Here is a 16,076-nt window from a genome sequence, read left to right as displayed (position 1 = left end):
CCACATCCACTATTGAACATTTTTATGGAGAAACCTTATAGTGACAACATGCTCACACAGGTGTTTAGATCCAGGTGTTTATCTGATACACACTCAGTTGGGTTGTGGTGGCCACTAAGTACATCTTGTATTACCATGTACTGTATAAAATACTTTCTAATGATGATATAAGTACCATTATATATGTTGCTTGTTGTTGTGGTTTCTTGTTTTTTTTTTTTTTCCGCAGGTCTAGAGTCAGACTTCAATGATGTTGATTTGTGTTCTCTTTATCTCTCTCCTCTATTCCTATCTTCTTCTTTCTCCTTTAACCCTTCTCTCACTTTTCTGCTTCGTTTTCATCTTTGTTTTTTCATCCCCGTGTCCATGACATCTGAAACAAGCCCAAAGCAAATTCTAATAAAGTTTTATTTGTATATCAAGCAGAGCATTAAGGCCAGCCATAATGCTCTGCTTGTGAAAGTAAATGTGTTGGGCATCACTTTGACACTCAGACAATAATTCTGAGTGTCACAATGCCGGACAGGACAAGAGGGGGAAAAAGAAGCACAAATTGGATACATTGATTATGTTATTGAGCAGATACTTTTCTGCCTCTCTGTTGACAGCAAGTTCCCTCCTTTTGCCAAGATTGAGCTCCTCCCTGCTATTCTTTCAAGTGTGTTTGTCCTCCAAATATTTAATTCTGCTTTTTATGTTTCCTGTTTTAGGACAAACTTGCCAAAGCTCTGTATGACAACACAGCAGAGTGTGCAGACGAACTTGCCTTCAAAAAGGGCGACATCATCACAGTGATGAATGAAAACATAGCGGACACCAGTGGCTGGTGGATGTGCTCGCTGCATGGACGCAATGGGCTGGCACCCGCTAACCGACTGAAGCTTTTACCAAAAACCACAACTTCTGCAGGCTCCTCGAACCTTACTGTGGATAAAAACAAAGCTATTCAGGCTGAGAGCAACGTCAGTGTGCATGACATTTACCAGATTCCAAACGGGCTGAGACCGATCAACAGCCTTGCCTATGAAAGCGTAAATATGATCTACAACATCCCATCCAATCCTTTATCAACCTCACAGAGTCTACCCCAGTCAGCACCTGGCACAGAGGGCCCAGAGGAACAAAAGGTACTTACTTCTATACGGAAAAGAGTTAAAGGTAGATTTTTTTGTTTGTCGCTGATAAACGAGGGCAGATGATAATGTTTTGTGTGGTGGTGGGTAGTATGCATTCCTGCAACAAATGCCAAGCATTATATTTTCTTTAGAAACAAACTTGGTCCTTGTTGTGATGAAGTGCTGATGTTCATCGTTAGAAATGTCTGCTGTTGCAGAAATGCAACCCTGTGATGCTCCTGCTGGCAAAAGAATTTGCATAAAGGGATCAAGGGGCCTCTTCACAGGAAGAGGCGTGCAGCACCCGGATCTTTACAAGCCTGTAAAAGACAGACAGACACATGCTTCAGACACTTTTAACTACACCCAGCCAGGAACCCCAGAAACACACAAGTATACCTATGTTTGGTTGTGCAGAAGAGGCTGGGTAGAGACATACCCACATGTTCACCATTTCCTCTTCTGCTCTCGGAAAGGGCTGTTCCTCTCCACAGTAGTCACCTCATTTTCACCAAGTAGCATGTTTCGGTTGCAGGCTGTGTTAATTGAAAAAGTGTGTGCTGAACAAGGTTTCAGAGATGAACACTGCCCACAAATGTATAAAAGCATTTATGCAAAAGTCAGTGAGGGGAATGCATCTTTCATAATTTTCATAACTTGGTGTCATGTCTGCAGATTTCAGCCTTCAACACGCCCTCTAGCCCAAAAGGAGAAGTTTATGATTTTCTGCCCCAAGCAAAACGAGCTTCTCTGCTCACTGTGAGTGCACACAAGTGTTAGAATGAATCATGGCACATCTTGTCTGGGTGCTGCTCAGATGTGTTAATAGTCTTCTGCTATTTTGTTCCCAGGAATCAACAGCTCCAAGTCAGATGTTACTGAAGCAAACACTAATTCCATTTTCACAACTGGAGGAGAGAATTAACAATCCAGAACATTTAAGGAGCAGACATTCAAAAGACCCTTTTGTGAGTTTTAAATGCTTTAACAACGGAACTAAAGGAAGAAAGCATTTTGCTGTTGTTGTTTTCAGAAAAGATCACTTTTTCCTACATGGGTAGTGGCATTATTCATTTCAAGTTTAAGATGTTTGATGTTGTTGTTGGGATTTGTTGGAGGCTCTCTTCCAGTTTGGGGTTCACAGCACCAAGTGCTCCAAAGACCATTGAGACTACTGACACCATGACACTACTCTACTTGTTTCCTCTTTCCGTCCTTGGTACTTATCAAGCTTCTTGTGATTTTTTTCTTCTTAATGTTAGTCACTTGAAATCACTGCATCTGTCACCACCTTCTTTTGTAGTTTGCCATCCTGAGGCCAACATTAGTTTGTGTGTTTGTTGTTTATGGATGTATGCCACTGTGGTGGGTACTGGTTCTCGTTCTGCGATCTTAGATCTTATAGAAATATGGCATTATTATTGTACGATGCTCCCTTCTTCCACTTGCTTCTTCACTATAGCTGAGTCTGAGCTCTGGGTTGATCTGCTGTGGCTGAGAGGTTAGAGCAGTTGTCCTCTAATGCGAGAGCTGGGGGGTTCGAATCCACCAGCAGTCACATGTCGAAGTGTCCCTGGGCAAGACACTGAACCCCTCGTTGCCACTGATGTGTGTCCCATCAATGTATGAATGTGATCTAAAGCACTGATTAGTCTCATTAGAATGATTTGTTCAATTAGCTTTGCAGAAATCTAGTATAGAGCTGTATGAATGGGTAAATGAGGCACAGATTGTTGTAAAGAGCTTTGAGTATCTTGAAATAAGATAGAAAGGTGCTATAGAAGTACAGTCCATTTAACATTTACAGTCCATTTATACCTTTGCCATTGGATGATGTGGTGGAGAATTGTCTCTTTATTTTCTTCTGTCGTGGAGAGAAGAGGCATAATTGGAAATACTCTCAGTTCATCCATTCATGCATGCTGAGGGCATGGTAACTTTAAAAATCAGTGAGGTAAACTTCCAGTTTAGTGTGTGGATGCATCTAGGCATAGAAACATTCCTTTAGGAAAAATGGGTTGCCACATAAAAGTCCAAGATGGCTGTTGTCATTTATATGTGTAAACTGACCACCCCAACCATTTGAGGAAACAATGCTTCCTGGTTTTTATATTGCTTAAAAGTATAGTTTACTCAAATGATTAGTGTGGCCAAAAATTAACCTATGGTGTTCAAGGCCACCACTGGCCACCTCCTGGCTCCATCACTGCCTGTGGTGGGTAAATTGTTCGCTCCACTCACCAGAATGTGTCACCCTGCACTGCCTCAGGCAAGAAGAACAAGCTGTCTGTTCTTCACAGTGAAACTCCTACCCAGTAGAATACCTTGCACCAAAACATTAAGGTTTACTTACATTTCCTGTTCATTTCCATTCCAGAAAAACACTCATCTGAAAAACTACAAACATTCACTATTCATATCCGTCGGAGATGTAGGACATTCTCATACCACTTGTTTTTGTGCTTCTGCTTCGTAAGAACCTGCGCCCGAGCCTGAGACATTGTTTGGCAGACTAGATCCTCACATATGGTCAAGTTATAATATTTTCATGGTGGGTCTTTTTTCATTGCACTCTTTTTGTTGCTCTGGCTTATTTATCTCAGTGATCTTATAGCCACACATTTCAAGGCTTACTGGGCAGTCAGTGCCTGGAAGAGCTTGGATTCTTTGCGTATTCCTTCAGCTCCAAGACCTCGTGTACAGGACCAAAGCTGAAAATGAAAAGTGCCATTACCTTTGTGGAAAAAGTAGGGCAAGTAGGTCTTAATGCGAACTTATAAAACTAATCAGCATATCATCTTACATTGCACATCCTAAATCTTCCCAGTAAAACATTTGCTTTTGCCATCATGTTATTGATATTAGCAGGTCAGTAACACACGTTTGGTTGTCATAGATGTTTTTGTACTGTTACAGTTACACTTTGATACTTTGATACTGATCATTTAATTATTTTTCAAAGGTGTATGCCATTCCACCAGTTTTGTCTCAAGACCCAAAGTATGACATTCCTGTTCACTCAGCTACAGGATCCAAACAGAGAATTGTTGGTGAATACAGAACTTTTCCTAGTCTTCACAAACCTGAGTGGATCTATGACGTGCCAGTGGGCTCTGGGAAACAAAGTCCAACCAAAGATGTATATGATACCTTGCCCTCCAAATCCACTTCCAGTCTGATCTACGACATTCCTCCATCATGTACTCCACCCAATCAAAGAAGAAATGTTACTGCCTCACCGTGTAACTTACCAGTGTCTGATTCTCTTGACATCCCAAGTCCCTATAAAGTGTTACAAGTTCCACCTTATGTCAACCCCCCAACTCAGCCACCCACAGAAGAGTCGGTCTATGATTTTCCATCAAAGGAAGAACCCCTAAGCAGAAGTATCCCTGATCCCTTAGGTGATCATAATCCTCCTGAGTGCAAGGGTGACTCAAGCAATGTACTCAAAAGGGTGCGACTGCAGCGGATGAGGAACTTTTTGGCTTGCACTACTTTCTGTGATCCTTCAGGAAGTAAGGAATCACTTGTGCAGGAAGACAATCAGAGTAGACTGTTTTTCTCAGAATCCAACAGTCAAAGAATCAGCCTCACCTCCAGCTCATCGACTAGCTCGTGTGACTCTCTTACTTTAAGCTCGTCTTCTCCTGAACCGCTACGAGAAGTGATGCTCAGTCAGGACGAGGCCTGCCGCAAAGTCCTTGACCTGCAGGAGTCTGTTTGCAGGGCTGTGCCACAGCTCATGGATTTTGTCAGTAGTAACTGGAGATGTAAAGAACATCTGGAGAAACACCTGGAAGAGATTAAAGAAGCAGTAGAAAGTATAGTATGCTCTTTGACATGCTTCCTAGGTTTTGCCCAGGACGTTAAGGGAAATGCCCGCTGTTTAACAGATGCCAACCTGCAGACCAGACTCTACAAACAGCTGACCATCGTAGAGGACTCCGCTGGGATCCTACACCAAACTGCAAGCAGTCTGAAGACAGCAGGCTGGTCCCTCAGTGCACTCTGTCAGGATCTAAGCCAAGTTCAGACACCTGACCAGCTCGATCGCTTTGTTTTGGTGGCACGTACTGTTCCAGATGACGTCAAGCGCCTCGTGTCCATCATCTACGCCAACAGCAAGCTTCTGTTTAAAACGCTTCAGAAAGATCAAGAATCTGTGAACACCAGAAGTCCTCCAGAGATAAAGGAAAGTCCTGTCAAATTGAAAAAAGGAAAATCAGCAGAAGACAACGATGACTATGAAGATTTACAGGTTAAAGCTTCTTTTATGAGTCTTGTAAAAATATAGAAAACTGTTGATAAAGTTGGTTAGCCTTTAGCCAACAAAAACCCAAGAGCTACTCGTAAATGTAATGTTTTGCATTTTCCTCAGACAAATGTTGAAGAAAGGAAGCAGGAGAAGAAACTAATACAAAATGACCCCCCAGTCTCTAAAAAAGTATGTAATATACCAACATTATTGAGTTTTATATAACTCTGAAAAAGCTCTGTGGTCCAAAGCATGGTCTTTTGTCTAGAATATATCGGACTATTTTAAGCCTTTGTATTTTCCTTTCAGACTGACATCAGTCATCCATCTGACTGTTCCAGCAGTGCAAGAGAACAGCCGCCATCTTCCCAGACAGAGCACTGCCGTCTTTATTTTGGAGCTCTTCAGAAAGCTATCAGAGGATTTGTGGACAGCCTTCACAATGGCCAGCCACCAGAGAAGTTCCTCCCACAGAGTAAGCTGGTAATCATGGTGGGCCAGAGGTTGGTGCATACCCTTTACAAAGAGGCCCATCATCGAGGGTCCTGCCAAAGCCTCCTGTGCAAGAGCCACCATTTATGTGCTCTTCTGAAGCAACTGGCTGTGGCCACTAAGAAAGCAGCTCTGCTCTTTCCAGATAAGCAAGTTCTCCAGGAGGTCCAAGAGTTTGCAAGGATACTGGCTCAAAAAGCACAACAATTCCGGCCGTCACTTGACGTCTGAGAGCAAGCACAACAAACATACTCATGCACTCTTAACCCGTGGAAGAACTTGCAGGGAAACACCAGCCACACGTTTATTTTTATCTGTGTTGTTGTTTGTTCATTTATTTTGGTGCAATGATAAAACACGATTTGTTTCTGACAAAGCCTAAAATTATTCTACTTTTTTATTTAGTCAGAATTTTGTTCCAACGCTCTCCTAAGCTCACAGTAACTTTACTACACTCTTGTGTTCCTGAGGGGGGAAATCTACATTAAAACACACTGAAAATACAACTTTTAATCCAATATTTATCATTTAATAAAATAATGCATTCCTCTCAGTAATGTTCTTCTTTTTACCTCCTTCCCTGTGTTTCAGATTTTTATTTGAGCTCACCAGGTGGAGCTCTGTTTTTATGTTTGAGAGCTTCTGTAAAAACTACAGACAGACTTCACCTCACCCAGGAAGCAGGAAACCGTTTTAGTTTGGATCTAAAGAGCAAAACCTCACTTGTAACGTGCACGAGTAAACATTTAGTGGTAAAAAGCTGTTCCACGTGCACGCAGGCTGCAGCATGAGACGTTCCACAGCTGATGGTTTATCCCACAGCAGGACGTCATCAGTGGGTGCACCGTGCTCCTGCAGACCACTGGAATATCTGTCAGTAAGAACAGAAACTAACAAGAAACTAATGTTTCTGCCACAAGTGGAGCTAAAAAAATGGAAGATTAGAAAAACGCCTCCATGTGTGACAGCAGAGAGACAGGAGGAAGTCCGACTGAAAACAAGGCCTCATTTGGGCTGGAGGGTCTTCACAAAACTCTGGACTGGAATTTTTTAGTCCAAAAATCCTTTTGGACATATTAATGGGAAAAAAATGCTCTTCCCCCACTCCCCCCCCCCCCCCCAAAAAAAGAAAGAAAACATTCTGTCATTTTTTTTAAAAGCTAAAATGTGAAGTTTTTAAAACTAAAGGCCCGTAAAGAGTTAAAATAATAAAAATGGCATTTAAATTTGATAATTCTATTTCAAGCTGAGATGACTATAAAGATTGACTACTTATTTTATTTTGTGTTTATTTTCATTTATTTATTTTTTAGGAAAAATATATTTAAAAAAGGAATATTTTCAGTTAAATAAAGTGGTTGATTTTTCCTCTGTAACTGTCTCAAAGTTAAAGGGACTTCCAGGGAATACTGTCAAAAAAAGCAATTTCTACATTTATAATCCAGGTAGCTGTTTCATATTTTATTTTATTTTACCATTTCGTATTCTGTGACTTCTGAGCTTTAGCAAGCAACATTTGGATAAATTTAAAAAAGTTATAAAGCTCAGAGTTCAAGAAAACAAAGCACATGAAGCCTATTCAAGTCAAAATCTAAGTGCAAATGCCACTAAAAGGTGTAAAATACACTTTGCAACTATTTTATATTATTCATTGTGAATACATAAATGTATAAATATTAAGTAAACATATCTGTAAATATTAATAATGTGTTATGTGTTTAATGGTAAAAGACTCAGTATAATGTGTTCAAGCTGTTTGAATAAAATGAAACACTGAAGTTTTGATGTGGTTGTGAATGTCTATATTTAACACATGAAATGAACAATAGTAATTTCACAAATTATTTATCAAAAATTGGCACGGTGGCTCAGTTGGTAAAGCTGCCACCTCTCAGCGAGAAGGTCGCCGAGTCAAATCCCAGTCCAGGGGCCTTTCTGGGTGTCCTCTCCAACCAGCCGGTCAAAGCAGATGGTCTCTTGTCCTGATCCTGGTTCTGCTGGAGGTTTCTTCCTGTTAAAGGGAGTTTTTCTTTCCACTGTCTCCACTGTGCTTGCTCAGGATGGGAGACTGCAACGAAGCCAAGGTTCAACTTGTCTGCTGGATTCCTTAGATAGAGAACTTTACTAATTGGCTTTTATGTGAATGTTCCTGTAAAGTCCCTGAGACAACTTTGATGTGATTTGGTGCTTTATAAATAAACTGAATTGAATAGTTTGCATGTTCACTCCGTGCATGTGTGGGTTTTCTTCCAGGCTCTACTATAAACCAGTTTATCCCTTGTCTTGTGAACAGCATCCAAGGCTTTGAGCAGGAACGGACACTGCACTGTCCAACCATAATATCTGATTTTGAAAAAAATAAAATAAAATTAATAAATAACCCTGATGGATTTATTGAAGACGTGTATCCTTCTAGATCTGTGCCCTCTTTTAAAACTCCTGTCTGTGTGTTTAAAACAGTACTTTAGTTCTGGGGAAGCCTCCCCAATCCACACTTGTATTGATCTGTTGTTTGGTTTAGGATCCAACAAATCGCTTGTACGATCAGCTCCACAGAAATGTGGTCAGACATACCCAACTTTGGGGCTCCTACTGCTCTGTAAGCACCTGGGATGTTACAATAAACCTGATCCAGAATGCTAATGTCTCTGGTTGGAAAGTGTGTGAATCTGTGAAATTTAGAAAACAGTGCGTTTATTTTCACTGTGACGATTTACTAAGGACCCAGAATATGTGTGAACCGTAAGAACAACCATAAGATCAGGAACAACAAAAATGTTCAATTGTGTCATCTGGACCAGTTTCTTTAAGTTAGAAACATTTCGTCCCCCATCCAGAGGGCTTCCTCAGTCTACGGTCTGCCAACCAGATCTGCCCCATACTGTAGGTAGCCTTCACTGCTGTGTTTCAAGCCAAACTCAGAAACAGCCTGAGGACAACCAAGGCCAAAGTGGTTCAGAGAAAGGGTTGTAAGCTTAATCATCCAGGTAGAAAGAAACAAACAGCAACAAAAAAGGTTAAATCGTGTCATCTGGACCAGTTTCTTTAAGTGAGAATCATTTTGTCCCCCATCCAGAGGACTTCATCATTCTACAACCTGCCAACCAGATGGCAGTAGACAGCCACCAGCTGGTCTGCCTGATGGTAGTGTGTTCCTGGCCCTTTGCTGAATTTTCTAGAGTTGTGTTTATTCTAAGTCCTTGCTCCTACACCTCCCAGAATCTCCTGAGCTCCTTTGACACCCTGGACTCTATGTACTTCCTTCATTCCCTCCTTGCCTTTTCCACTTGCTTAAGTTATCCCTTGATCGTCGTGGGACATCACTGGACTGACCCTGGAACCTTGGACTCTCATGCCCTGGAGTTTACCACCTTTTCCTCAAGTAAGCAGAGAGTTTGTTATTCTTATCATCATCTGCAGACCTGCTTGGCTCCTACTAACTGTCCCAGCTGATGGCGGTAATGCTGGTGGTAAGACCCTGAAACAGTTTCAGTACAGAGAATATTCAGGTGGTCCTGCTGCCCAGCAGGACAGAGAGTCTCACCAAGTCCAAGTAAACAAATCAACGTCTGTGGCCAGTTTCTTCAGATCCGCTATGACGGACCACCACAAGAGATCCTTCCTGTCCACAGCCAACAGCTTCTACAACAACAACTCTTGAATGAAACCAGGATGATGAGCAACAACATTTAATTTCCCTCTGAGATTAATAAAGTCTTTTTGAATTGAATTGAATTGAAAGCAAAGCAATGAGGCTGGATCCATTTTGCAGTGAGCAGAAGAGGAAGCCCTAAACCTCAGCAGAGATTTTATAGTTACACATTGAGGTAAACTGGGACAACACCAATGAGAGGGAACCATGAGGGGAAATCCCATTAGCAGTAATCCTGTAGGCTCAGTGGAAGGATCCAGGCTCTAATACTTCAGGCAGCAGCCATCGTGGTGACAGTCTTGACAGAGCCACAGTTGGAAGGGGCACAGTTCCTGGCAAACCTCCTCCCTGTTGGACAAAGACCGACTCAGGATATTCATGCTGCTCCATGTCAGCCGTGGTGCAAAGTCTCAACAGTAAGTTTGATCCTCCGGGTGTCTTCTGTGAGGTGGTTTTATTTCCCCCTGGGTCAGGACTGGGTTCTTCGTCAGAACTTGCTTTTCTGATAGTTCGCACAATAATGTAATATTTCTGACCCTGTCTGTGTGTCTGTACTTTAAAAAAGTTAGAATATCGTGAAAAGTTCAGTTTTTATGTCAATCACTTCAGAAAGTGAAACTCGCACGTTAAATAGATTCATTACACACAGAGTGAAATATTTCAAGCCTTTATTTCTTGTATTTTGATGATTATGGCTTACACGTAATGAAAAAACAAACTTCAGTGTCTCCGAAAATGAAAATCATCAGGTTTGGTTTATTTGTCACATGCAAATCAACACAAGGTCAACAATGCAATGAAATGCTGAGGACAAGAGGAACAGTTTCAGCTCAACAAAAAAAACAACAACAAATACCAAAGCATGCAACAGAAATACAAAAACAAGGTGCCAAAAATTATTATTTTATTATTAACCTTTATTTAAGCAGGCAAATCCCACTGAGATCACAGATCTCTATTGCAAAGGAGGCCTGGGCCTGAAGACTAACGTGCATGTGTTTGGTCTGTGGGAGGAAACTGGAGTACCCGGAGAAAACCTTCACCAGTACGAGGAGAACATGCAAACTCCACACAGAAAGAGGAGTTCCTTTTCAAAAGTGAAAAGAAATACATCTACGGCAGCAGAATATTCCACAGCCAGTTTCTGGCACCTTTGTCGATGTGGGCCGGTACCGAGTTCTGCTGGAAAATGAAACCAGCATCTCAATAAAGCTCGTCAGCAGCAGGAAGCATCAAGTCTCTAAAAGGTCCTGCTAGATGCTGCGTGAACTGTGGACTTCAGAAAACCCAGTGGACCAGAACCGGCAGGACATGGACCAAAACCATCACTGACTGTGGAAACAACTCAACAATGTGGATTCTGAACCTCTCCGCTCTCCCTCCACACTCTGGGATCTTGCTTTATAAATGACAAGAACATTTACTTTAATCTAAAAAGAGGACATTAGACCACTGAGGGACAGTCCAGTTCTTTGTCTACTCAGCAGGCCAAGGCCGGCCCGACGCATAAACGGACTAAACGGCTGCTTAGGGTCCCGTGGCTACTAGCGAGCCCCCTAAGTGGAATTGATATTTTATTTATTTATTTATACAAATAAAACATGCGTTAATTTAAGCAATGTCGTGGCATGCAACACCCTGTTCATTGTTTTTTGCTGTAATAGTTTGATTGGCTGATTGTCGCCGTGACTGATGTGCGAGCAAGGGCCCAGCCTTTTCACTGTATTCTTAGTAACCCTGTCTAGATTTAGAAATTAAATATCTGTCTGCTGAGTAGACAAAGTATTAAATTCAGTTTGAAGTAACAAAGGTTTTTTCATTAGATCCCGTGACAGGGAGTGGCTATATCTCATCCGTTCACTGTCTTAGCTGTACCAACCCTTCTTTATTTGTTTGCACAGTAAGACCCCTCAGGTTGGCCTTCAACACCTCCCAGACCGTACAGAGTGGCATGCCTGGTGTCCATTTAACTTCAAGAAAAAATAAATAAATTCCAGATGTAAGAAATTTGGTAAAGTCTTCCTCAGATAAAAGTAAAGGGTTAAATCTCCAATGACAAAATACAGATTTTGTGACCGGGATAAATAATTTCATAATAAGTGGGTCATGGTCCGAGATGACCATGGTCCCATAGTCACATTCCTTCACCAGAGGCAAAATTTGTTTATCAAGAAAAAAATAATTGATTCAGTAGTACGTCTTGTGAACTGGGGAAAAGAATGAGTATGATCTTGAAGTAAGGTTACGGAAGCGACACACATCAATCACACCATAAGATTCAAGGAATGAGTTGATTAGTTGAGCGGACTTAGTCAGAATAGTTTTAATAATAATAATCATAATAATAACATATTTTATTTGTATAGCGCTTTTCTAAATACTCAAAAATGCTTCACACTAGTTAAAAAATATATAACATCAACAATGCATCACAATACATAAAAACGCAATAAAACTTTTACAAAGGGAAAATTTAAACATTTAAAGCGAATCTAAACACGTAGGTTTTGGGTTCTTTCTTAAAAGTGGAGAGATCGGAGCAGGCTCAAAGCTGTTGGAGCAGTGAGTTCCAGAGGGTGGGGGCAGTGATGGAGAAGGCTCTGTCTCCCTAGGTTTGGAGCTTGGTCCTACACGGGAGAGACAGACGGTTGGCATTGGAGGAGTGGAGGGAACGAGAAGGAATGTGGTGATGGAGTGGCTTGGTCAGGTATGGAGGGACCAGATTATGGAGGGCTTTGAATGTGATGAGGAGGATCTTGAAATGGATGCGCTGAGTGACAGAGAGCCAATGGAGTTTCTGCAGGACAGGAGTGAGATGTTCACGGGAGCAGATGTGGGCGAGAAGGCGGGCAGCAGAGTTTTGAATATATTGCAGTTTGTTGAGAGTTTTGGATGGTGCACCGGAAAAAAATGCTATTGAATAGTTGATTCTGGATGTGACAAAGGCATGGATTAGGATTTCAGCAGTGGAGAGAGTGAGTGATGGGCGGAGTCATGCTATGTTTTTGAGATGGCAGAATGCAGTCCGAGTTATCTGTTTGACGTGTGATTTGAATGAAGGAGTGGAGTCGAGAAGAATACCAAGATTATGAATGAGTGGGGATGGAATGAGAGTGATGTTGTCAAAGTTGAGACAGAAGTTTTGAGTGGACTTTGTAACACTATTTGGACCAATGAGGAGTATGTCAGTTTTGTCAGTATTTAATTTGAGAAAATTGTGCTTCATCCAGATTTTGATGTCAGTTAAGCAATGGGTGAGGGTGGAATGGATATTGGGGTTTATGGATGTAGTAGAAATGTAAATCTGTATGTCATCAGCATAGCAGTGGAATTGGAGGCCATGATGACGGATGATATTACCATGGGGAAGGATGTAAAGTACAAAAAGGAGAGGAACAGCCTGGGTTAGAGGGGTTATGGAGGAGGACCAGTTGATATAAATAAACTGTTGCCAGTCTGTGAAGTAGGAGTGAAACCAGGACAGAGCGTAGCCAGTGATGCTCAGGTTGGACTTGAGACGGGACAGGAGGATGGAATGACTGACGTGTCAAAAGCTGCAGTGAAGTCCAGGAGGATCAGGATACTGAGCTGGCCAGAATCAGAGGAAAGGAAGAGATCATTGGTAACTTTGTATTTTGGGAAACCGGACTGGAATGGTTCAAACAATCTATTGGATTTGAGGTGGGTCTGAAGTTGATCAGCTATGACTCGCTCTAAAATTTTAGACAGAAAGGGAAGAATTGATATAGGCCGAAAGTTTATGAGGTTATCAGGGTCATATGCCATATTTGTACAAATTGTACTTGAGAGGAGATTATTACAGCCTCATATAAAATCAATGATGATCATGATATCGGAACTGGATCGGTATCAGCCGTACTCAGATCTAGGTATCGGCATCGGATCGGAAGTAAAAAAAGTGGATCGGTGCATCCCTATTGAAAACTTGCGGCCATTGGCGTGCGCAAACTCCACCGCTGCTGGTTCCACTTTGGACAGTATCCAGATGTGTTTGGTTAACGCAAGATCTAGTACCAACAAAACTTTTATCCTCAGGGATTACTTTCAAGAGCACGATTGTGGACTTTTTCTGCATCACAGAGACTTGGATGTCTCTAGGTGAGTCCAGCGCCTTGACGGAATTATTGCCACCGAATTGTCTGTATTTTAACGCACCGCAGCCATCAGGCTGGCGCGGTGGTGGATTATTAACAATATTCAAACCAACTTTTGACTGTAAACAACTGCCCATCCCAGTTTCCCGTGCCAGCTTTGAGCTGAGCGTCTTTGAACTCGGCCATTCGCCTTCGACTTTATGTGCGCTCGTCTACCGCCCACCTCGATCTAAGGATTTCATAAATGAATTTTCTGATTTCTTGGCTGAAATCACACCAAAATATAATCATGTTTTCATTATTGGGGACTTTAATTTGCACGTGTGCTGTCAGGAGAAGCCCTTGGTTAAGGACTTTTTAGATTTATTGGACTCATTTAATCTAACAGCATGTAAACGGTCCCACCCAAGAGCGAGGACATACACTGGACCTTGTTTTAACTCATGATGTGACTGTTAGAAATCTTGAAATTGGTGATAATGTTTTTTCAGACCACATGCCAGTCCAGTTTGAGTTCACCCTCCCCATCTTACTCCTAAGCCGTGCGCTCCAGCACATAGTAGCCAGACCATTAACCACTTCACTGCTGCACGTTTCACAGATGCTTATAACTCTGAAATGATAATTCAGCCCCCAGTGTTTCTCTCCACCACTTAAAAGCTGACATCCAAGTTCAACTCTGTCTGCTTAAAGACTCTGGATCATGTTGTTCCTGTTAAAACTAGAAAATCAAAACTCAGAGCAGAACCTTGGCTGAGTGACGTCACCAATGCTGTTAGGCAGCAATGTAGGAGGGTGGAACGAAAGTGGAGGAAAGACAGGCTGCAGGTCTCTTTCCAGATACTTAAAGAGTGTTGGCGCCATTATCAGAAAGCAGTGAAAGCTGCTAAATCCAAATACTTTTCTGATATCATAACCTCAAACTCTCGCAACCCACGTGTCCTCTTCTCCACCCTAAACTCTGTTCTCCACCTCACTGAACCATCACCTCTGGAAGCCTCGACTGAGCTGTGCGAGAACTTCTTACATTTCTTTTTGGAAAAAATTGCGACCACCAGGGCTCTCATTTCTCATCCAACTCATGACCCATCCATCCCACCTCAATCTGTAGCTCCTTTTGACTATTTTGAACCCATCGCTCTATCTTCTCTAGAGCAGGTCGTGTGCAGCTTGAAACCTTCTGGTTCTCCCTTTGATGTGGTCCCCCCTCGACTACTAAAGGAGGTTTTTCTTACTCTAGGTCCATCCATTCTTGCTATAGTAAACATTAGTTTATCCACTGGCATGGTGCCAAAATCCTTTAAACATGCTGCTGTCCAGCCCCTCCTGAAAAAACCAAACCTTGACCCCTCAGTCATTTCCAACTACCGGCCTGTCTCCAAACTCCCATTTGTTTCTAAAGTACTGGAGAAAATAGTCGAGTCCCTTTTGAAGTGCTTCCTGGAGGATCACACCATCTTAGAGCTTTTCCAATCTGGCTTTAAACCTCTCCACAGCACTGAAACTGCCCTGCTGAAGGTCTTTAACGACATCTTCAGATCCACAGATACGGTGATTCTGTGCTGCTTGTCCTCTTGGACCTCACAGCTGCCTTTGACACCATCGACCATGAGATCCTCATTGCTAGGTTGGAGCAGTGGGTGGGCATCACAGGGTCAGCCCTCAGTTGGTTCAGATCTTACCTCGCTGACAGATCCTTTTGTGTCTCCAGCAGAGATTTTAGTTCTGCAGCGACAGAGCTTAAATGGGGGGTTCTGCAGGGGTCCATCCTGGGTCCCCTCCTATTCTCTTTATACCTGCTGCCGCTTGGTGCTATTTTCCGGAAACACAACATGCCCTTCCACTTCTATGCCGATGACTGTCAAATTTACTTCCCCCTAAGACACAATGGTACATGCTCTATTCAACCTCTGCTCAACTGCCTGGCTGACATCAGGGACTAGATGGCTTTAAATTTCTTGAGTTTTAATGAAAAGATGTCTGAAGTCATGTTGTTCCCTCCCAATGACACAACCACAAACCACTGCATCGACCTTTCCACTCTATCCCTGTCAGAAAAACAAAGAGTCACTAATCTGGGCGTGATAATGGACCCTTCCCTGAAACTTAGCAATCATGTTTACATGATTGTTAAATCATGCTTCTTCCAACTGAGGCGGCTGTCTAAACTGAAGCCCATATTGTCCAAAAATAACCTGGAGACAGTAATACATGCATTCATTACATCGAGGCTTGATTACTGCAATTCGCTCCTGGTTGGTATCAGTCAGACCTCCATTGCACGACTACAACTGGTCCAGAATGCAGCAGCCAGATTTTTAACCAGTACAAGCAAAAGAGAGCACATTACACCAGTTTTGGCCTCATTGCACTGGTTACTGGTTCACCTTTGAATCCAGTTCAAAATACTCATGTATGTCTACAAATCACTGAACAATACCCAC

General features: G+C 42.2%; 1 protein-coding gene across 1 annotated transcript in view; it reads left to right on the top strand.

The window, feature by feature from the left end:
• The window catches only part of cass4 (Cas scaffold protein family member 4), an 8,438-nt gene extending 2,342 nt beyond the window's left edge, over positions 1 to 6,096 (top strand). Inside the window, exons 2-6 of the mRNA XM_037679079.1 lie at positions 711 to 1,127; positions 1,791 to 1,874; positions 4,078 to 5,376; positions 5,497 to 5,562; positions 5,683 to 6,096. Coding sequence (XP_037535007.1) covers positions 711 to 1,127; positions 1,791 to 1,874; positions 4,078 to 5,376; positions 5,497 to 5,562; positions 5,683 to 6,096 — 2,280 coding nt within the window. The remainder of the gene's footprint in view (positions 1 to 710; positions 1,128 to 1,790; positions 1,875 to 4,077; positions 5,377 to 5,496; positions 5,563 to 5,682) is intronic.
• The last annotated feature ends 9,980 nt before the right edge of the window (positions 6,097 to 16,076 follow it).

The sequence above is a fragment of the Nematolebias whitei genome, chromosome 7, assembly GCF_014905685.2.
Source record: "Nematolebias whitei isolate Nwh7 chromosome 7, NemWhi1, whole genome shotgun sequence".
Taxonomy (NCBI): Eukaryota; Metazoa; Chordata; class Actinopteri; order Cyprinodontiformes; family Rivulidae; genus Nematolebias; species Nematolebias whitei.
The sequence above is the reverse complement of the archived record's forward strand: the minus strand, read 5'-3'. Positions and strand labels throughout refer to the sequence as shown.